The 23,772-nt window shown below is 35.8% G+C and overlaps 2 protein-coding genes across 2 annotated transcripts in view; one reads left to right on the forward strand and one right to left on the reverse strand.

Annotated features, from left to right (window-relative positions):
• LOC107035791 (serine/threonine-protein kinase OSR1) overlaps positions 1-16,365 on the reverse strand; it is a 35,983-nt gene extending 19,618 nt beyond the window's left edge. The window contains exons 1-2 of the mRNA XM_015253381.1: positions 16,068-16,365; positions 3,372-3,500 (exon numbers count right to left, since the gene is read on the reverse strand). Of these exons, the coding sequence (XP_015108867.1) occupies positions 3,372-3,500; positions 16,068-16,129 (191 nt within the window). The 5' untranslated portion in view covers positions 16,130-16,365. The remainder of the gene's footprint in view (positions 1-3,371; positions 3,501-16,067) is intronic.
• On the forward strand, positions 760-23,710 carry LOC107035790. Its single transcript, XM_015253380.1, has 4 exons — positions 760-843; positions 21,405-21,665; positions 21,887-22,039; positions 23,474-23,710. The coding sequence occupies exons 1-4, from the start codon at positions 820-822 to the stop codon at positions 23,639-23,641; spliced, it is 606 nt and encodes a 201-aa protein (XP_015108866.1). The 5' UTR covers positions 760-819; the 3' UTR covers positions 23,642-23,710.
• The last annotated feature ends 62 nt before the right edge of the window (positions 23,711-23,772 follow it).

The raw sequence follows: 23,772 nt of genomic DNA on the forward strand, positions 1-23,772 counted from the left end.
TGAATGAATCACTGAAATGCACTTATCAGCACACAAATCCACTCAATTAAATAATTCCTACCTTCATCTCAGAACAATCCATTCAATCAACCGAAACAAGAAAATCGGACGAGGAGAACTAACGATTCTTTTGAAATCAATTTTAATTCACTCAATTTGATGTAAAAAAAAATCCAAAATAATTGTACAGAGCAAAAACTTTCGATTCCTTCCGTTACTTTGCTATGTCTGCACTGATGTCTCTTAAACTGTTGGATGCGGCGCCTCAAGCTCCCAAAGAAGTGGCGTCAGTACGAAATAAAAAGAAAGAAAACATATTGAAAGAGAGACAATAGGAGTGCGGGCATTGATTTGAGAACGAATTTCGAGCGTGAAACGACTGCCCCCGTGATGTACGATGCTACATGCCCAGGGTTAATAGCTCCGCGACAAAATAAACTGTCGAAATCGAGCCAAGCACGACACTACTCGTTAACCATTAATTTAAGATGAGTAACAAGAAGCATGTGAGCATGAGAACATTCGAGTCTGAATTGATAAAATGTCGGGGCGACGACGCATTGGGATGATTGATTGAATTTTTGGAGTTTAATGTCAATGTTGAATGATAGGGGGACGCGTTATCAGGGGCCTATTTGCGTGGGGATTAAGGTATTCCCTGACGCTATTTCGTGATATGTTACGTCGGACAATCAGGTGGCTATTTTCAATATAAATTAACGGGAAAGGGTGACACTAGGGTTTAGTTATCGTTGACCTGTCGACGGTGTGCCACCAGTGTGATTAATCATTCTATTCGGCAATTTTTCGGCCACAGGGATGCAGAAGGCAAATTTATTCTCCGTAAGTCAGAATTGAGTCATCAAATAACATGACAGCATTCGATATTCCATGGCAATTCCATTGAATTTAACTGAAATTGACATATTTATCATTCTCTGCAAATTCAGAGACTGCAGACTTGACCAGAATTCTAAGAAAATTGAGGGATGATTTATTTATGACAAGAAAGTGATTCCTCAAACCGAGTCTAGTTGAATCGATTTATTCGACAGTTTTCAAGTCTCAACTCCAAAATATTTTAATTTTAACATTAATGTTAATATTTTAATGGTTCGCTTGAAACGTGAAAATCGAGTCAAACAAGGCTCCTCAAATGTGCATTTGTTAACTATTAAAGAATAGACATTTGGTGAGACCAAATAGACCCTCGTCTCCAACCAAATTCATTCGTGAACAATAACTAATCCTTTCTATTAGTGCACAGAGAGAAATTTCACGGGAAAAGAGGCGCAAAGTGACGGCCAGGAAAAAATTCCAGTACCGGCACTAGAAATTTTATTGAGGAAAAGGTGAATTTTTCCCCGTATTTCTGTGAAAATTTCATAGAAAATCCCAGAAATTTTACCAAAAATACCAAGAAATTTTACCTTAACAGCACTAGAATTATTCACAGCCGGTGGATTGTGATTTTTTCCAGTACTCGTACTAGAATTTTTCTAGAAAATTTCTCTCCGTGTGTATTTCACGTATCAGTGCACTCAAAACCTTTCGTTTTTCTCAGTGTATTCGAATTGAATATACATTACTTGAATCAAATAAATGGGTTTATCTAAATGACTTGTAATAAAGATTTTATTGAATTTTGAATTCGGTTTTTAGCAATTATGAAAAATGCAATTTGATGAACCTTTTAGTAGTTATTTCTGGAGAGCGACATTAAATTGGATTTAGGGGGGGAGGGAGAGAGCATAAAGCGCCAATATTCACTGAAAATTCAATAATATATTTATACAAATTTCCCTTGATTTCTTTCGATATCTATAGAATAATAGAACTGAAATTTAACGTTTTCATTGATTCTTTTTCCCCATCGGATTTCGACCAATCGGAGCGCAGTATTTGAGGCTAGCCGACAGTTTTATCTCGGATATTTTCTCCTAGCTTTTCAATATTTCGCAGTGGCTCTTTATTTTTTACTATTAACATAATTTGTTCAAATCTTCCCTAATTCACCTTCCGATGTTGTCGACTGCATTTGATTGACAGAAATCCTATTGGGAAAAATGATCCGACGCTATTTAATGCCCCTCGAGCTTCAAAATTATTTGGGTATTTCCCTCAAGCTCCCCTGCAAACAAAGGATCGTGCCAAGTTTTGCAGAAAAATCCCTCGCGCAAGCGCTGAGGATTTTTTAACGTGCAAAACTTGAAACCCTCATTTGTTTGAATTTCACTGAGAATTCTTCCCATCCAAATTTCAGCCAATAGAATTGCACTATTCGACTGTTGTTTTATATAGTCAACCTGGTATTCAATTAACAATTTCCTCAATTCTGATTTTGACTAATCAGAGCGCGGTATTCGGGATCACGGGACAGGTTTCTGTCGATTGTCATGAATTTGACAGATATTCCTCACATTTTGGTGAAATATGTCCCGTAACCCCGAACACCGCGCTCTGATCGGCCAAAATCAGAGTTAAAGAAATTGTCAGTTATAATTCCCCCAGACCTTCAAAATGATCGGAATATTTCTCGATAGCGTTGTTGTAAACAAATGAAAGTGTTAAGTGTCTTGCAGGCTAAAAAATCCGAGTGCGCAGCACGAGGGATTTTTCTGCAAAAAAAAGCTTCAATAATATATTTATACGAATTCCCCTTGAACTTGAGGGAAATATTGCGATTAATTTTGAAGGGAATTCGACGGAGAATTTTCAGGGACTAGATTTTGACCAAGCGGAGCGCAGTATTCGAGGGCTTCTTCCAGCAAAACATCCAATTGGTTAGAAATAAATGAAGAGCTACTATGCAATTATCAGATGCAATTTCCAGAAGCTAGTGTGCAATTTCCGAAAAAATTGATAACAAAAGAGTATGGTGACCTCGAATACCAATTTCCGGACTGGAAAAAGTGAGAAGTAGTACGGAAAAATATTACTACCAACTCTTTAAATATAAATTGACAGCCCTTAATTTTTTCATCACATTTGTTGATAATTAATGTTATCATTAGGTTTCTTATCATATCACAAATCAGCTATGCAGATGTACTTGACCAGTCACAATTTTTTGGTCACACACTTTTCTCATATTTTTTGTTGATTCACAGCTTCACTTGATCGTTTTGCTTTGAACACATTTATTGCCTGTATTGTGCACTCATGCAATTCAACGCCTTGTCATCGTAAAACCATGGGGTTATCTCGGAATTTCAAGTTGTGGGGCCACTAGTCCGATGAAATGTAACGTTCAGATGGTCAATTAGTGACAATTTTCTCATCTGACGTCTCACGACTATCACCGACGTGTCACATGACGGGTCAGTGACATGTCACGTTATTTTTTCGCATCCCCGATAAAGATATCTTACCTACTCCGGCCAAGTACGAATGATGTGAGGAACCTTGCGTCACCAAACTTGAGTTGCTCCTCAGGAACGGAGATACTGTCCTCCGATTTGATGCCGCCATTCTTGCGTTGCCTCATTATATCTGCGGTTCTAGAAAAATTAGAAACATTAGAGATTGTTGTCCCAATTTTTCCATGTGGTGATGTAGTCACGAAGAGCGGAAATTAACTGAATCGAAAACTCATTCACCTTGTATTTTGCGAATGCAATGTTGAAATAATGTATAATGGAATAATGGGAAAATGATGCATTGTATCATTAGGTCCATGAACATTAGATGCATTATATCATTATGTCCACAAAGTATTTTCTGACAAATGGGCGAGTGATATAAAACTGTTTACTATCGCGTTAATGAAGAGAACTCGTTGGCGAAATGAAAAAACTAATTCATTACGCACGAAAAAATTTAATAGAAAAACCTATCGACTTCGTTAGAAAATTCTATTGAATTTCTATCAAACTTTCTATTGGTTTTTGGCTGATTCTATTGACATGTTCAGTAGAAAACATTCAATAGAAAAAGTCAACAGAATTCGATTTTTCTATATAACTTATTCTTTTCATATATTTTCTATAGAATTTGCTCGACTCAACTTTTCCAATTTTTTTTCATTTTATTTTTATTTTCTTCTCATCAAGAAAATCAAATGAAAAAACTTAGAAAATTTGAGCCGAGGAAATTCTATAGAAAATATCTCAATAGAATAAGTTGTATAGAAAAATTGAATTTCATTGACTTTTTCCACTCAATATTTTCTATTGAACATTTCAATAGATCGGTCAAAAACTAATAGGACAGTTCAATAGAAATTCAATAGAATTCTCTAACGAATTCGATAGGTTTTTTTGTTAAATTTTGTCGTCCGTGATGCTTTATAATGTTGTTACTGTATATTGAAATGATTTTTCTCAGAAATAGAAATGAGTGATAAAAACTTGATTGCATTTTACGATGATAAAGAGCTGAACTTATATTACACCTCTGACAAGTGATGCGCGGGCGAAGTCTTTCTTCCAATTGCAGAAGTTTATCAAGAGCCCCTTTTGCGGGGAATTTCTAAAGGTGCAATGAATAGCTCTAGATGTAAAACCCTATACGTTTCCATTTGAAAGTAATGATACCCATTTTGTGGAAATCTATCATCCTCACAGAAGAATTCCTACTATGGAGATTGAGTAATTATTTGTGGTCGCTGGTGTATTTTTATGAAATTCCGGATCAATTTTACCATTTAGAAACACATTAGTTGAGGATCAGTACATTTTTATGAGTAAACGGAGAAACACCACCGTTCGACTCGCTTTTTTCACTCAATAGAGAGTCAAATAAAGCTAGAACACAATTTTGATCTATGATTATTTGCCTTTGTCAGTACTATATGGACTCGGCGATGCTCTGAGCTAACAATTAAGATCACTCAGGGTAATTTACGACTAATATAATGTTTTGGAGAATTTTATGTTTTGAAAATGAAAAATTTTGTATTTTTTGAAAATCAGAATTCTGGAAATATCGTTGAATATCATGCTTCAAATGAATTAAATCACAGATTAAAATGTTTTGTTTTAATGCCATTAAGTCGGAGTTAAAAGATGATTACCAAAATAACTATACTAATATGTGCAATACAAGCGCAATTTCCTACTTGTTTGTTTTAATATTATCCATTTTCATATTTTGAAACTTGCGAGGGAAAGATTACTTTAATCAAGTAATTTTGTGAAAATAATTTAATATGTGCTTAACATTGTTAGCTTGAAAGGTCTATTTAAAATCATTTGAGTATTTCAAAGGGGAAATTATCAATTGAGGATGGAACAGAGTAAAAGTTTGGTGCGTCTCAGTCGACCCATGGACAACTACTGTCGTTTTTCCCATGGAAAATATTCTATTAGATATTTAAATTCCTCGGCTCAAATTTTCGAAGGCTTTTTGTTTCATTTTCTTGATGAGAAGAAGAGAAAAATGGAATGAAAAAAAATTTGGAAAATTTGAGCCGAGGAAATTCTGTAGAAAATATCTGAACAGACCAAGTTATATGGAATAATCGGATTCTATTGGCTTTTTCTATTGAATATTTTCTGTTTAAAATTTCAGTAGAATCGGCCACAGACTAATAGAAAGTTCAATAGAACCAATAGGATCCAATAGAATTTTCTAACGAATTCGCTGGGTTTTTCTATTAAACTTTTTCATCACACTGTCCGTAAAGCAGCGTTTGACGGACACAAAGTGTCCTAACTTTTATATCCATGCAATGACAACTTCAATAAGAAAATCTCAAGACATTTTTTGTCAGAATTCTCGTCAGCTCCATGGAAAAAAAACAGGTATTTTCTTTAAAAACCACACGTTTTTCGAAGAAGATATAAAAGACAACTTCGTCCATTTGACTTGGTAAGTCTCACTGCTCGACGAATTGATTCAAGAAAATGATTGTTCTCCTCAAAGTCGATAGGCATACATACGACAATGGAACTATGACTTCATTAATTACGTTTTTTCTGCATGTGCGCATGAAGATAAGTGGAAACGAGTGATTATTTTTAATGAGAATACTCGTCTTTGATCAATGAATGAATTTCCGTTTCATTTTTAATTGTGTAGGAGTGACTGATGAGTTTATAAATAGAACTGAAAGATCACGAACCCCTCGTTATAATTAATCATCGGTTTAATCCGAACAAACTGATGATATTTGATTTTCCTAGAAATCGAGTTCACACAGAATTCAAAATACTTGACGGCTGACTGTGTTGTTTTCAGATTGAAATATTTTTATCGGGGCTATGGGTATCTCTAACGATATTGAATAAATCCGACGGGAGTAGCCCTTGGGGGCTTCAAAGGGGTCTCCTCTGTAATTTTCGCCAAAAAACGACAATGTGCTAGCGAGCTGAATATCTCTCTATATTATAAAAATCTAAAGCGATTTCTGGTGATGAAAATTTTGTACTCGAAATTAAGACTCCAAAATTAAGGGTCACGAGGGTCAAAATGAGCCTCACAAGGGTCCGAATAAGGGTCATGAGGGTCAGAATAAGCGTCACGAGGGTCAGTTTAAGGGCCACGATGGTCAGATTAAGAGTCATAAGGGTCAGACTAAGGGTCTAAATAAGGGCCCCAAGGAACAGATTAAAGTCCACAAGGGTCAGAGAAAGGGTTTAAATAAGGGTCATGAGGGCTGCAATGAAGGTCAGATGAAAGATCCACATAAGGGTCGCAAGGGTTAGATTAAGGATCACAGAGGTCAGATTAAGGGTCCCAATAGGGTCACGGGGGTCGGAAACTAAGGGTCCCAAGGGTCAAAATGAGGTTTTCTCTTTCTCTACATTATAAAAATGTAAATTGACTTCTGGTGATGAATATTTGATACTCGAAATTAAGACTTCAAAATTAAGGGTCATCAATGAAGGGTCAAAATAAGGGTCACGAGGGTCAGAATAAGGATCATGGGGGTCCTATGGGGGTTGGCGAGCGGAGCGAGCAGGGGGCGTAGCCCCCTAGTGCCATAATAATCCTCTAGTGTAATCAAGAATGGTAAAAGGAAAATTGTTAAAAAAAGTGTGAGTAGTTTTATCGTTCTGTTCGTTTTTAATTAATCATTCAAATTTCGGTTTACACATTGGCCTTATGGACGCTATTTTGTTCCTTACCCCTCACCCTATGTTGACAATGTACTTTCCAACAAAGGAAGCTATATTTCCCTATATTAAACTCTCAAAAATACGGACCCGAAGTCTCATTGACCTTTACCGTTAATTTGTTGAATAAATTAATGATAAAAATAATTGGCGCGATGTCTATCACTATCCAACGTACGCCACGTTTGACGTTTCGTCTCTCTCGAAAATAACATCACTAACTTAACCATTTTACGCTCCACTCTCCCGCGCGCCCATCCCCGCTCTGTCCTACTGAGGAGACCCCTTAAACGTATGGAATATTTCTAAATTGTCGGCCAGTCGATTGTCACCTAAATACCTAAATGGAATAATTGGAGGCAGATTGGCCTCACGAGTTATTTTTAGCCACTATCAAAGGGGTGAACCCCCCCATCCTGTCATCTAAAAATAATTCAATTCCAACGGTCAGTCGGCATGCTTTTCATTTACTCCATCTAGTGGTGAGGAAAAAAATCCGGACGATGATATTCCGTTGTTTATTTATTCTATTAACTTTTCGATGGAGAGGGGAATTGTTGTATTGTATATTACATGACTCCTAGAAACAACCGACATTTTATAGAAAATTCTGCGGGAAATCCTACAGGATGTGTTTATCCCTGAAAACTTCGTACTTGGAACGATCTTTTGTTTGCAGGGGAGGTTGAGGCAAATACCCGATTAATTTTGAAGCTCGAGGGGTATTTGTGGATTTTCTCAACCGGATTTTGGCCAATCAGGGTGTAGTGGACAACATCAGGAGGTGAATAGACCTTGCCATTCTGGAAATCCACGGGAAATATTTCAGTAGCGAAGTGGTGAAACGGTCAATTTGGACTATTGACCAGTTTTCAATCAATATCTCGGAATCTAAGGGAGATAGCCAAATTTGTGTTATAACCTTTTTCGTAGAGCCGATTGAGAACTACAATAAATGTAATTATGAAAATTTCGCTATCTCCCGTAGATTCATAAATATTCCTCAAAACCTCAACTGGGAGATGAGTCGACTTAAACCTTTTTACCACTTCGCTACTCATTTATTCCGTTCATCGAACTGAAAGATCTTGTGAAAAATAATGAGACATTATGATAAATATTTGCATTTAAGATGATATAGATTTGAGCCCTCAAAAATGATAATTGATATGTAAATTCGGCGGAAGTGTTCGAAATTTCTAGAGGAATTTATATGGGAGAATTGTCCGAAAATCTAGTGAGTCTCAGAATGAAAAGGTCTAATGGGGAAGATTTGAACAAATTATGTTAATAAAATAACCCGATTTCCGTTGACTGTCAAACACAAGATTCAATGTGAAATGAAAAGCTACTGCGAAATATTCAAAAGCTCGGAGAAAATATCCGAAATAAAACTGTCGAGTAGCCTCAAATACTGCGCTGCGATTGGTCGAAATCCCATTGGAAATAACCGCCTAAATTTCCCCAATTGCTATCAATTATCATGAAGAAACTGAACTAAAATTTACAGTTTCCATTGATTTTTTCCTCGAATTATGAATTCCATGAATAATCAGGGTTTTTTTTTGCTTTCTGGAATTACAGAAATTTTTGAAGGAATTCGCTGAAAATTCCTAGAAATCTGAAATTAAAGGAAGGATTTCTCTAAATTTTCCTAATGTTTCATTAATTTTCCCGGAATAATTAAGCTGAAATTTACAGTTCCCTCGGATTTTTCCATGAAATTATGAATTTTCAATGACAAAATTCCTTGAAATTTAAGTGGACATGTTATTTGTTAGAAATTTCCAAGAACCTTACCGGGAATTCCAGTGGAAAATTTTACCAGTGTGAAGAGAATTTTGGAAAATGTTTACATAATCAGCATTATTTAAAAAATAAGTCTTATAATATATTCGTTTTCAGGAATCGGAACAATCATCAATTTCAAAATAATTTAAATTTATCTGATATGTTAACTGATAATATTACCCAACAATTTTCAATTACTAAATTAATCATCAATCGAATATTCAAATTCCGAAATAATCTATCAACCAGTAATCGTGTCAGAAGTTTGACCATTACATGTCTAATTGAAAAATCCTTTTATGAAATTTAAAATTATTTACTCAATAGTTCATAGAAAATTTAAATTATGAGTTATTTTTTATTTTCAAATTTCAAGGAAGATAAAAAAACCAAGTAATAGGAAAGTGCAAATTCTAATAATAAATGTAATGATTGTCGACCGATCGCTGTTCGTTCTTCCAACATTTCATTCTTAGCAATAAACAATAAAAATAGTTTGAAATTTAGTAAATCTTATTTTTTCGTAATGAAATAAGTTTCCGAGAACGTCCCGAATATAAATAAATTTGTAATTAATCTATTTATGATGTCCAAAAAACGGTATGTAATTAAATTTATTCACTTTATCCTGTTGATTACTCACAATATATGTATCGATGGGATTGAAATATTTCGTTCAGTTGGTTATTCACACATTGCATGTCATGTAACTAGGCACCAACACGTGATTTTTTTAAAATACCGAGTCACGAGTTAACCACAAAAGGTCAAATGCCAGTTGATACATTAAACGAATTATTGGCGAGTGTAAATATAAACCAGTCCGTTTACACCCGTCTCGAATGTACTAATTGCTTTTTTACACTAGAAAAGAAACTCGCGAGGTGATTCTTCCCCGGACGATGACACGTTTTGTAATAGCCGCACGCGATAATTTCGCCCAGCAAAATATTTTTGTAGAATTTTATTTCGCTGTGATCACTGGTTTTCTTATTCAATTCTGTGGTCGGTAAAATGCATATGTGAGGAAATCGTAACAAGTTGCATAACGTATCGGGAAGGGCATCTTACCGTGAGAGGAATGACTTGATGATATGATCGAGAATTGCAGGGATTGAGTTTTAAGGAAAAATTCCAGTTGGTCTTGGGTGGAAGGAAATTCAGGTCGAGGAAATCAAAAGAAATCATGATTTCTAATGTTGATTGAGAAATCACAAAAATTATTCGCGAAATCACAGAAATCAACAGGAAATCATCTGATTCTGGAAATCACAGAGTCGCTCGATTGAGGATTGACTACCTCCTATGGTGCTTGCCTCTTCTAGAGTGAGAGGATATAACCACATTGAACAGAAGAAGAAGATTGACTACCTCCTTGAGTTGGGGGCACAATGGGGTAGTGTCCAAAAACTTTAAAATAATTATAAATGTTGTTTTTTCTATTGTTCACCTTGGAATCTCCAAAAAACGACAGAAAAACTCTGAAATCGCTAGGAAAGGTCCCGATGAATCGATTTTTTAATTTGGGGCACGATAGGGTACGCATGAGAGAATTCTTTTTCATCAATTTCATGTTCATCAACAAAAGAGTACATTGTAACGATTTTCTACACATTTTTTATCATTTTCGCTATTCGTCAAGTTAATTTTGTTTTTCAAATACCGCGATAATGAGCAGCTCTACCAAAAAATGTCAAAAAACCTTCATTGTAGAGGATTAAATTTCCGATAAAAGAAGAATTTTTGTATTTTCCGGTAAAATCGATAGTCATTCAGATATTTGAATATTCTTGTTAAAAAATTGAAAATTGAAATTTTTTTGGGATTTTATGGATTTAACTTGCAAATTATCAGAACAAGTCCAGAAAAGTTTGCAGAAAATTGAAAGAATTTCAGAGTCCGTCCATTTTCAGATTATGTGTATTAATTCAAGTCAATTATTGAAGGATTAACAATTTGTTAATGAGTAACTTCGTGCGTGAACGTCGCTGCAACAGCCAATGTCGCAGAGCCTCTCAAAATTTCTAATAGGGTACTAGACTGCCGATTCAGCACAATCTTAACCAGAATGTTTCTATTCATATTAACTTTCGTTTATAATTTACTTCAGATTTTAGTCTTCAAATGAATTTTGAATTTATGAATTGCATTTTTTTCAGAACAAAAAATCGGTAAAATCTGCAAAAATTTGCATCAATTTCGGGAGAACTGTCTCAGAACGATGTCATCCGAACTTATAATCAGAGACTTGCAGCCAATGTTAAACAAAAATAACTTGACATTGAAGCAAAACATTAAACAGTTGCTGAACGAATATTTAATGTACTGAATCGTTACCGAGGTTTTGTCATAATATTTGTCACAAATATTTGCCACAATATTTGAGTAAACAATTCGATTCATCTTGTGGTGGTACAATCTCAAAATGGTTGGATTTCTAGAATTCAATTTTTTCTGTGAAAATATACTCTAATTTTACGTAGGACAAATTCACCAGGATTTTTTTATCTAGTCATTCAATTCAATTTTTCAATTCTTAAAAAAATTGAATTGAATTCTTAAAAAAATTCATCAATTCCCGCGACTCCGGTCGATTTTCCAAATCCGTAATTTCATCGAATCGAATTATCTATTTAGTTTTCGGACTACCAAAGCTACACAAAACAATTGGGAAATTGCTCTTATATTACATATAGTATAATTATTTTTTCTAATGAATCAGTAATATGCGTCCGAATAGTTATTTTGCACACTATTTCCTCAGTCCTTCGATAAAATGTTAATAGAAAAATTTTATTTACACATACTTGAATGAATTTGAAACAGCACATTTGAAGAAACCATCAGAAAGCTCACTGTCGGGGAAATTCATGAAAAATTCAAAATTTTCAACAATCATCATAAAAATCAAATCAGCCAATATAGCCATCATAATCATCTTTTAATTTTGACTTAATGGCATTAAAGCAAACATTTTAAGCTATGATTGAATTCATTTGAGGCATGATATTCAAAGATATCCCCGGAATTCTGATGTTCAAAAAACACAAAAATTTTGAAAATTTTCGAATAAATCAAAGTAACGATTATTGCTATCGCCTTCATCTTCGAACTCGGTCAACGGGACATCCAAACAATATTTTTGAAGCCATTATTCAATAAATTCAGAACATTTTTTTTAGTTATCGTGGAACAACCGATTTTCGAAAAAATTCAAAAATTGAAAAAACCAATTGATGAATTAAATTTTAATTAATGGTGATCGATAGAGGTCAGCAATACCTACATTTGAAAAAAAAAATCAATTCCATCCATTCATTAGCGAACAATTGAAGAAAAACTTTACCATACACGTACGTACAAAATTGAACGATTACAATGCTTTCATTCGGAAACAAAATAACAAAATATGCTCACAGAGAATAAAATTGAGGGGAAATTCCTGAAAAATCGAGTAATGGTAGAGGGGAATTTCATTCCAGGTCTTGTTGATTCTTGATCGAGGGAAAAAATTCGAGACGAATAAGGAACTTCCCAATTTTCCGCGAAAATTTAATTAATCCTCAAAATTAAGACTCAATACCTCGCATAAAAACCAAATTAATCGAATATCAGATAGACCGACAATAAAATTTGGGTTAAAAGTTTAATTCTCGGTTGTATTCTCTGAAGTCCCCACGAATTCTAATTTGCCTCTCATTGTCGCGTGGACACTGACGGCCACCGCCCACTGGCAATTTGAATCAACAGTACTCCTTCCTGAAGGATGACGAAATATCTCCACGAAAACCCCGAACCCCACTCACAGCATTAAAATTCCCCGGAGGGTTTTCCTCTACAGTGACAATGCACCGAGTCAATTCTTCTTAATGCTTTCAAGCGTGTAAACAAATTAGCCACGAGTTTTCATCTGCATTCTAAAGGAAACTCGACATGAACGATAACAGACTGATTTACGAGTGGTGCTCTAGGTATTGTCTATCAACGTGGCTCCATAGCTGAAGCGCATTTGTTCGACCAAGTGCACCTCCATGACGCTCACATCCATTGAAAATGGACAATTGATATCATACTGTCGTTGAAAAGCCTCGATAGATACTGATGACAGGTCAATTCCTGTTTTTCTGCATGAAACATTCTAATTTCAATTTCTACATTTTAATTTCTACATCTGTACACTACACTGACAATGAGAGAAAAACAAACACGTTGTCAAACAAGTCTTGTTTGGGCCAATAAAATTGCAAGTTGAAAATTGCCAAAAAAGAATTTGTTTGGTTCGAATTGGAACATCTCAAACATGAACAACTGTTCTGCTTCCAACAGCAAAGAAATATTTGGCTCAAGAGGTGGATAAATAATCACGCCGGACGGTGCCTTTTCAGGATGAAAATATCTCATATAGTAGAAAATTTATCAACAAATATTTTATCCCTAAGTTACAAGATTGCTATCATATTGTTACGGAAATGGAAGCTTTATTAAGAATCTCTTCTCTCTCGAGTGCAGTGTGAATGTGGTTGTAAGACAAAATGAATCTTTGAGAGTGACATGTTTTTATTATTGGATTATGTCGGGAGATTCTAGCCTGCCAATTAAACGTCTCATCCTTGCTGTAATACAATAATATCATTATTATTGTTTCATTTAAGGGTTTATTTCCTGTCTGTGATTATTAGACAGCCAAAACGAAGAACTATTATCCCTTGATTCGCAAAAAACAAAGATTTTTCGAGAGCAAAATACGTATGGGAGTATCGAATAACGAAGGAGTAGTGCTAGAAATTACATTTCTGGCGTGTACAGAGAATGCAATTTTTTTTTAACTATTAAATCTATTCTTGCGACAAAAATTTTTCATCACGCTGTGACGAAAAGTGAACTTTTCGGCACGCTCCGCGTGCCTAAAAGTCCAATTTCCGCCACATTGTGATGAAAAATATTGTTCATAACTCGTGAAAAAATGTTTTTTAGCTCGTGGGATTATATCACTCGCCTTCGGCTCGTGATATAAACCTCCCACTCGCCAAAAAACACTTTTTTGCACTCGTTACGAAATATACTATTTCATTCCGGCGCACTGTCTGCATGTTTGGCACGAAAAAATCCTTTTTTGATCATTTTCAAAAAACTATTTTTTTTACACAAGTAAGACTTGTTTGAGAACTTTGTCGTTTTTCTCTCAGTGTACACTGTTAAAAAAAATTATAAATTTATCACACTTTTATGACAAAATTGTATGGAAAAATTCCTATACTGGTATGTGAATTTTCTCAGATGGTATGAGACCCAAAAGTATGATAAATTTATAATACCGTATGATGTAAATTACTTCCTATACATGTGTGATAATTTTGGGTCGGAAATTTTTAACAGTAGGGTGACCGTTAGCGCACCCATTCCGAAATTTTTGATGTGCCGCCTGCTCAAAAGACTCCAAATAAATAAAAAAAAAACCTCAAAATTTCAGCTCTCTATCTCAATTCTAAAACGCTCCCCAAGAGCCTTTTTTCCCATCAGAATCACACGCGATTTTCAGGAAAATTTCGAATCTGTTTGCCCCCTCCCCCTGTTATGTCCGAGGGACTACTTACTCCCGAAATCACGGCACCACTCTGGCATGAAATCATTCCGAGATCACTCCGAAATCACAGAAATCAAGTGATTTCAGCTCTCCGAAATCACTTTTGAAATCATCTCCGAAATCACGTGAAATCGTCTGAAATCAATGAAATCATCGAAATCGGTGGCGCACTGGCGCAGTGCGGAGGATTTAGGTACACGAAGCGTGCCTAAAAAATTACTTTTTCGCACAGCGCGATGAAAAGGACCCTTACCTACGTAATACCTCCCTAGGTTAAAAAAAATACTATTTATGTCCACAAGTAAATCGATTCAACACGTCCAAAGGTCTCTTCAGGGGAACATGTCGCGTGCTAAATGAAAGAAGGTCATATTGACCATTTTCGATAAAATCTAGCGAATTCACTAGAAAATTCTATCGGAATTCAATAGGAATTCTATGGGATTTCTATAGGATTTCTATTGGAATTCCATTGAAAATTTCTATTTGTTTTTTGCGCTGATTCTATTGGATATTCGATAAGAAATAGTCAATAGATTTCGAATTTCTGTTAAAATTTTTCTCTTGAGATTTTTTCTATACATGGAGAGAAATATTCAGTAACAATTACGGAACTCACAATTCGCTCACCGATTACGGAATCGACTCAGAAAATTTAAGTGACGTTATCGTAATTTTTCACAGGAGATTCAGGTAAAAATTACGGAACATTCTGGAAGAATTCCGTGACAGTTCTGTAAAATTTCCTGCTCCGGAATTACGGACAAAATATGTAATTTTTATTGAATATTTCTCTCCATGTAAGAATGCTTGGGCCTTAATTTTTCAAGCTTTTTCCACTCGGATTCTACAACGCAAAACAAAACAAAATCCAGCGGAAAACACTTAGAAAATTTGTGCCCAATAATTCTAATAGAAAAAATCAAAGAGAAAAATTCAAACAGAAATTCGAAATCTATTGACTTTTTCTGATTGAATATCCAATAGAATCAGCGCAAAAAACAAATAGAATTTTTCAATAGAATTCCAATAGAATTTTCTAGCAAATTTGCTAGGTTTTTTATTGAATATTTTCATGCATGTCTTCTTTACATAAACCAATCAATCAGTCTATCCATGAAATGAACTTCAATATTTCCCCATAATTAACGACAAAAACATGACCGATAAATTTAATTATTAACAACCAACCAAGTAGTATTTTTCATCTCTCACAATTCGATCCCCTACACATCGCGGAATTTAATTGGTTGAACTTGCTAGTACAGGGGTCACAGGGTCAATTGCTCATTAGCTGACACCCAACAGTTCCACAGCGAAAATTCCAGAGGTATTTTTCACGGTCACTCATCGCTGCATTAACACCGAATAATCGAAATTGATCGTTCGCGTCACATGATTCCTCAGATGACTCCTAAGTCCTCTCTAGAACCAATGAATCCTCAAGTTTCTTGACATTGCAACCGATCAATTGAATGAAAAATCTGCGTCACGATTTCCCAACAATTGCTGTCACGAGTGACGATAAAATAAGAGAAATCAGAAACATGTGATTATTGAAACGATTCATCTTCATTTATCAGTGATCTTCATTCACATCGAGTCTGAAAATCAATGCACAAATATCAATTTACCTGCTATTCGTGGATGCACTGAGGGTGCCGTTTCGGCAGAGATCGGCTGTCAGTTCAAGCATTTTCCCGCATCATTGACACTTTGACGATCACTCAAAAATTTGGTAAAATTAGAGTTCTGACTGATGACAGGGGCACAACTCTCAGCCTAAAATCAACTCTATAATCTCACTTAGCGGTAATTCAAGAGTCAAAAACCGTTGGTTCAGCCGCAATCACAAACCAATGATTGACAAAATCATCCACTGTTCACTGTCATGACACAGTTGTAGCGGAGATGAGATGTAGGATCATCCCAAGTTCGCAATCGACTGAACTATGTCAGAGCCGTGAGGGGTACACCAGTCAATTGGATAACTACCTATCACGCATCTACGTGGATAGTACAACGACAAGTGATGCGTACACACTCGGTTCATACGTTTTTACGTATTTATATTCACAATGACGTATTTGTGGAGTGGAGCATTTTGGAATTTCCTAAGCACAAAACAAATTATTCACTCAGCATTTGCAAGCACAATTCGTTCATCGCGTCAGCATTAATTCGGTATTAATACCTTAATAGAGGATGATTGGGGTAGTTCTGAGTATTATTTACGAGAAATTTTTATTTCCATGAGATGTGACGTGTGAGGGAGTTCTTGCGACAGTTGGAGATACGTAAATTGGGCCCCCTCCCGCGAATGGATCTCATGGATACCGGTGCGATATGCCACTCGTTCACCGATTTGAAATGTGATCTAAATGGTTACGACCTTGCCAACCGGCTTACACTGATTTTCACGGGGAAACTCCCGACCGATCCCACATGAAGGAAAATTTGTGATGAAAATTGTCCTGAAGATGTGGGTAGAAATTACCGTATGTAATACCAGGAGAGCTTCAAAATTATCAGGTATTTCCCCATAAGTTCGTTGCAAACAAACGAAGGAGTCAAGTTTTTCCTGAAGAACCTCGCGGGAAATACCTCGAGTGGTATTCGGAAGAGAATTTTTTCACTCACATTTCGGCCAAGGGAATTGCGCTATGAGACAAAATCCATATGGCAGGTTTAACGAGGGGCTCACTCAACCAGGAAATCTTTTGTTTTTCATGTGAGGTATTCTGTGTCAAATGAGTCAACGGCTGACTCTCACCCTTTTGGAAATGGTTACACGGAGAGAAATATTCAGTAAAAATTACGGAACTCACAATTCACTCACTGATTACGGAATCGACTCAGAAAATTTAAGTGACGGTATCGTAATTTTTCACAGGAGATTCAGATAAAAATTACGGAACGCTCCGAAAAAATTCCGTGACAGTTCCGTAAAATTTCCTACAACCACATTTCGCTGTGGAATTACGGACAAAATACGTAATTTTTATTGAATATTTCTCTCCGTGTAGAAAAGCTATCTCTCAATTTTTTAAAGATTTTTTCGACAGCCCATTTCGGAGGTATCATTTTTTCTTAGTTTTTTCGTTTCCCCAATCATAGAAAAAATCGAGATCAATTTCCAAGATGGTAAGGGTTTGCCGTTGACTCATTTAACATCACGTATGAAAACCTAGCGAATTCGCTAAAAAATTCTATTGTAATTCTGTAAAAATTCGATGGGGTTTCTATAGAATTTCTATTGGAATTCCATTGAAAAATTCTGTTCGTTTTTCGATAAGAAATAGTCAATAGATTTCGCATTTCTGTTTGAATTTTTCTCTAGAGATTTTTTCTATAAGAATGCTTGGGCATCAATTTTCCAAGTTTTTTCCACTTGGATTCTGCAATGCAAAACAAAACAAAATCCAGCAGAAAAAACTTGGAAAATTTTAATTTTTCATTTGGGATCAATGCATTTTCATGATCGAATGTTAATTACAATCGTCTCAGCGGTTGTCTAATTATCCAGATGTGATTTTATCCTAATAAACAGAAAAAAGTAATGGGCCGAGCCCACTTCCACCAACTCCTCTCCTACTGGCCGCACCCCAACCCAGAGTGACATCATCTTGTGAATTTTCAATTACTGAAATTTCCTTGAACCTTCAGTGGAACTATCAGTCGATAGAAATTCCCAAGAAGTATACTGAATGTAGCCGCCAAAAATTTTCAACAGTGTATCATTTACTTTTGCCTTCACATAAAGAAGGACCAATTTTCAATTGTACTCAAGTCATATTCAATATACACACGGAAAAAAACATTGAATGGTGCTTGCCTCTACAATAGTCAGAAGATATAACCATACCGAACAGAAGAAGAAGAAAAAAAAATTGAATTGAGTATAAAATATACTATTTCATTAAAGAAGGGAATTTATATAACATTCCACATCTTTGTGACGTCATAGGAAATTACTTGGATGGGATTTGGATGAGGTAGAAGGGGATCCGAGATTATTCTCAATATGAATTAACAAGAAATATTTACTGGAAAAATGGATAGTCCAGACCGGGATTTGAACCCGGGACCTTCCGATTACGCATCTGGTGCTCTCCCAACTGAGTTATCCGGCTCCTAGCCATTTTTTCATTTCAAATTTCTTGTACATATTGAGCTCCGCTGTCCTTCTTACGGCATTCATTTTTCATTAAAGAAGGGAATTTATATAGCGTTCCACATCTTTGTGACGTCATAGGAAATTAGCTGGATGGGATTTGGATGAGGTGGATATACTTGATTCGAGTATAAAATATACTTGATTCGAGTATAAAATATACTTGATTCAAGTATATTTTACACTCAACTGAATTTTGTTTTCTGTGCACCGAACTTGAAAATTAATGAACAGGTATATGTCAAACATTTCCTCAAAATGCTGTGATATTGATCTTTCATTGCGTAATTCATGGATTTTTTTAGAAATCCTTCCAACTTAGTAGAAATTACACTTACGGTTGCGATTAATTTTCCGGAATAGAAGAGGAAAATCTATTTATGTCATTAGGCCCGATAAACCGCGGGCCCAACGACATAAAATATCGTATGCCACACGGCGATAAAAGCATTATCTGGTGAATGTCGAAATTCGCCAGATAATACTTTTATCGCCTAATGACACAATCTACAATTTCATCACGCTGTGCGAAAAAGTAACTTTTTAGGCATGCTTCACGTGCCTAAAACGTCCCTTTCCCACACATTGTGATGAAAAATATCGTTCGATACTCGTGGGAAAAGTGTTTTTTAGCTCGTGGGAGGTTTATAGTACGAGCCGAAGGCGAGTGATATAATCCCACGAGCCAAAAAACACTTTTCCGCACTCGTGACAAAATATACTTTTTGGACGTACGTTTTCTACTCGTTCCCGTGACAGGATAATATTTACAACATTTTTCACTCCATACATTCTACTGAACAGATAAATCTCTTCAATCATCGGATTAGCTCTCGACTACATTCCACTGCTAGTCGATTATCCCCAATTCTGATTGATCTTGATTGCGATATTGAGTTGATTTCAGAGGAAGCCGACTCAATATCGAACAAGAGCATATGAGCTTTAATGTCATGGCTTCTCGCGCATTGGAATCGATCTTATTGGATGGAGTGGCTCGAAGTATCTGAGGCACTCGAGAAAAACTGAGATTGAGAAAAAATTGACGGGAGATATCGCGCTAGAATGACAAAAATGCTTGATTAGTGTTGAGGGAAAGAAAAAAGTGGTGGAGATTACGATGGTCACTGTCGATTGTGGAAATGGGGGAGGGCGGAAGATAATTGCGAGATTGAGATTATGATAATTGAAAGGTCGCTGATCGCAATTGTCAGTGATCTTCGGGTGAATGCTCGCCAATTTCAGAAACAAATCAATAGATTGGTATGAGTTAAATCCAATTTTTTTAGCGATTTATTTGAAAATGAGTAGTTTAGGAAAATATGGCAGAAGTAATTTCCGGTAGCTGAGGAAATTTCCAACGTAGAAACACGAAACATTTTTTCGCCCCGACGGGCGCAAATTACACATTTCCCTTCCGCTACACGGGAGGGAAATTTGACTTTGCATACGCCGAGGCAAAAGATAGCATTCTAACCACAGGAGATAAAATAAAAGAGCCTTACCCAGGAGCTTGCCACCCTCGCCTTCGGCTCAAGTATTTTAACCAAAACAAAAACAGTATTTTGACCAAATTCGCGGAATTTCGAGAAAAAAAAATTAAAAATGGAATAGATCTAGGGCGAAACCCAGGGCAATCTGACTTTGCATACGTCGAGGCGAAAAATAGCGTTCTAACCACGGCAGATAAAATAAAAGACCCTTACCCAGGTACTTGCCACTCTCGCCTTCGGCTCAAGTATTTTGACCAAAAAAAAACAAGTATTTTGACCAAATTCGCGGAATTTCGCGAAGAAAAAATTAACAACGAAATAGATTCATGACGAAACTCAACTTATATGACGGCTCAAAATATTTGTTTTGGTTACAATACTTACTGAAGAAAATCCGAGAAAAATAAAACGTGACATAATTTTGAAAATTCAAGGTTTACAATTTTGACGTGGATACGTCTATTTTCATTATGGGGGGGCATTTAGGGAAAAAGTCCTTATGGTTCCTTATCGACAGTGGCGCCATCTATCGGAATTCTAGACCATATCTAGAAAATTCTCCAGTTTTTTAGAAATAAATTACAATTTTGAGGGATCCTTAGCGCTGATCGGCAAAATACGGACAGTTGGTTATTATAATAAAAATAATAATACAAATAATAATAATAGTATCAATAAAATATAATTATAAAATTGAAAAATTAATTATTTGAAATAATAATAATTCTTCTCAGTAAAATATAATAATAACTTTTCTTATCAAAGACACAGCCACCCGCAGATTTTTTTTTAATTTCGGTATTATGAGCACTTGGGAGTTGAAAAAAAATACTCAAAATATTCATATAGATGGTAGAAAATCGAAAATTTTGACGTTTCATAAATAAAAATCGGATGAATAGAACTGAAGTTGTTGAAAAAAAAACGAAAAAACAAAGAAAAATTCACATCTCCGAAATGGGCTGTCAAAAAAATCGGAAAAAAATTCAGACACTTTTGCTAGTCCCCTAATCGTAGAAAAAATCGAGATCAATTTCCAAGAGGGTGAGGGTCAGCCGTTGGCTCATTTGACATGGAATACCTCAAATATATATACAATACACTGATGGCGAAAAAAAATAAGACATCACTCAGTGACATGCTCACTGTCATATGGCGCGCTGTCATGCGCTCGCTGTTCCCTGTTTGTTTCTCAGGGCAGTCCTAAACCCTCACCCAAAAAATTGAAAACTTGCATTGGAACGATTCATTTGAGTGCTTCCATTCGCAAGAAAAAATGATAAATCTAACCTTGGCATCCTCAGGCTGTCATCCTCCTGGTGTTGTCACAACAGTGCGCACTAGGGAGATACTTCAATCTGACTGAATACCTGGAACAACCGCGCTACCCGACACACGAAAGAAACTGGGGGATTCACCGTTCGTATTCTCCTTTAGTAATCCCTCGAGACGTTTCGTACCTGCCGGAGGATGATTACGATAATCAGGGGGACAGTGACACTGTCGAGAAAATTGAAGAAGAAACCCAGCGTCAGTTGGAGAGAAACGACAGGAACTTGAGGCCAGTGAGTCGGTCAATGATCTTTCAGTTCAATGTAAACAAACATCCGGTGTTATTGTTTTTGATGAAGGTCGTCTGCGGCTCATTGGGTTTTCGCTTTTGCTTGGGATTTAATAGTTGCGTTGGTCACGCTTGGTGGAATATTCAGGCGCAGTTTTTTCGAGCCCATTGCCATTTTTTGGATTCGTGGATTTTTGGGATTTTTTTTTGAATTTTCTCTTTTAGGAGTATCGAAACTTGTGCGAAACGAGGACTCGGAAGGTGCAACTCAGCGATGACGAGTTTGAATATCAGCCGCCGCATTATCATGAGATATACTGCAAGAGCTATGCACTCATTGATCATTCTGTGCGCAATCCTGTGAAGCCCCCCAGACAGGTAAAATAATGTGACTATGGTTACTAGAAATTACATTTCTTACTTGCACAGAGGATAACGTTTTTTTGAAAAGACTAGATCTGTTTTTGCAATAAAAATTTTCAATCGCAGGCTTCCCTAGAAAATACGTTTTTCTCAAGATTGTCCCCATTTTTTTATAGATAATATTTATAGTAGTCCCCAGCGATTGAAAAAAAATGATAAGTAGCTGTACTACACAGTTCAGGAGATCTTATTGAACAGTAGAAATTTTTGAAAACTAGAAATGCGCGCGCTTTGACGCGGGCATATTCATAGATGTTTATAAATATTGATAATAACTTTGAGAGAATTGAGAGAATGAAGAGTGAAACATCAATGAATAATTTTGAATCTTCGATTAATTCTTGTTTTTTTTTACTTTTTAAAATAATCTGATTAAAATCTGTAATTGTTGAAAAATGAGGGGAGGGTTATGAATTGATTTCCCAGAAAACTGAAAAAATTTCTTGAATTCTTCGGAAAATTTTACAATTTTCTAGATCACTAGATCTTCGAAGATTTTTCTCGAATTATTTGGGAAATAAAAGAATTTTCATGAATTTTGTAAAGTTTTGAATTTATGTATGAAAATCTGAGAAGCAAGAATTGATCATTTTTACGTTTGATAAATATAAAAAAATTAAAATTTGGGAAGTGAAGAATAATTTGTGGGTTAAAAAAATTTATAAATGCTATGTTTTTTTCTCATGATCAACAATTAGGCAATTTAGATGTTTTGATATAAAGATAAACGTCACACATGAAAAAATGAAAAATATGATGCAGAAATAGTATATTTCAGCACGTGTGGGGCAATTTCGTCTTTAACGTGTGTGGGGTTTACAGCATAAGCCGAAGGCGAGTGATGTAACCACACACGTTAAGGACGAAATTTCCCCACAAGTACTGAACAAAATTTTATGTCACGAAGCCTGAAACCGGCTGAATTAGACACGAGACGCGAAGCGTCGAGTGTGTAATCCAGCCGGTTTCAGGCATGAGTGGCATAAAAATTTTTGGCATCTGAAGAATTTAAAAATACCGGAGATTTTTTTCAGCGACTACTTCACGTGACTCTTTGACCAATCAGAATTGAGGATTAGCGGTCAGACAGTTTCGAGATATTTCGATATGTACTTTTGACACAACAAAAACAAACTTCGATATAAAACAAATTCACGTTTCTTTCATCTTTCGTAAATAGGAATAGGATTACAAAGAAATGAAGAAAAGCCAAGTCAGAAATGTCAAATGAATGGCCATAGGGCCGAATCAGATGTCTGTGATAAAAATATTTCTAAATCAAATGAGGATTGGAAAAAATTCTCTATTCGTTTATCCGATTCTACCAATCCACTACTAAATTGTTTACAGTTCCATATTTTCGATCAATATTTCTTCCGTTATTTCTAGCTATGTGCTCATCCTGGATTCCACTGTGTACAACGAAGCAGGACTATTTCCTTGGTGCGACGTCGATGGTCTGATACTTGCTGGGAGGCAATAGGTAAGGAAATCGCCAGTGGATGCGACTGCATGTGGCCTGTTGCGAACCTTGGGGACATCACCGCGCATTATTGAAGGGGAATCACTGGTTGAATTTATTTCAGAATGACGAACTTTCAGTATTACTACCTCTTGTAACTTTGATTTGAGAATGCAATGATTGAAAAGACTTTGATTTTTATTAAATGATTTATTGAGTATTTTTT

Source organism: Diachasma alloeum, unplaced genomic scaffold, assembly GCF_001412515.2.
Source record: "Diachasma alloeum isolate Michigan unplaced genomic scaffold, Dall2.0 Dall_scaffold_00200, whole genome shotgun sequence".
NCBI classification, from domain to species: Eukaryota; Metazoa; Arthropoda; class Insecta; order Hymenoptera; family Braconidae; genus Diachasma; species Diachasma alloeum.

What these genes read in the sequence shown, in the direction of transcription:
- LOC107035790 (XM_015253380.1), top strand. Translation starts at nt 820, where the DNA reads ATGCAGAAGGCAAATTTATTCTCC. An exon ending in AGAAGGCAAATTTATTCTCC is followed by an intron (nt 844 to 21,404) that starts GTAAGTCAGAAT and finishes TGGCATCCTCAG; the next exon opens with GCTGTCATCCTCCTGGTGTT. An exon ending in ACGACAGGAACTTGAGGCCA is followed by an intron (nt 21,666 to 21,886) that starts GTGAGTCGGTCA and finishes TTTCTCTTTTAG; the next exon opens with GAGTATCGAAACTTGTGCGA.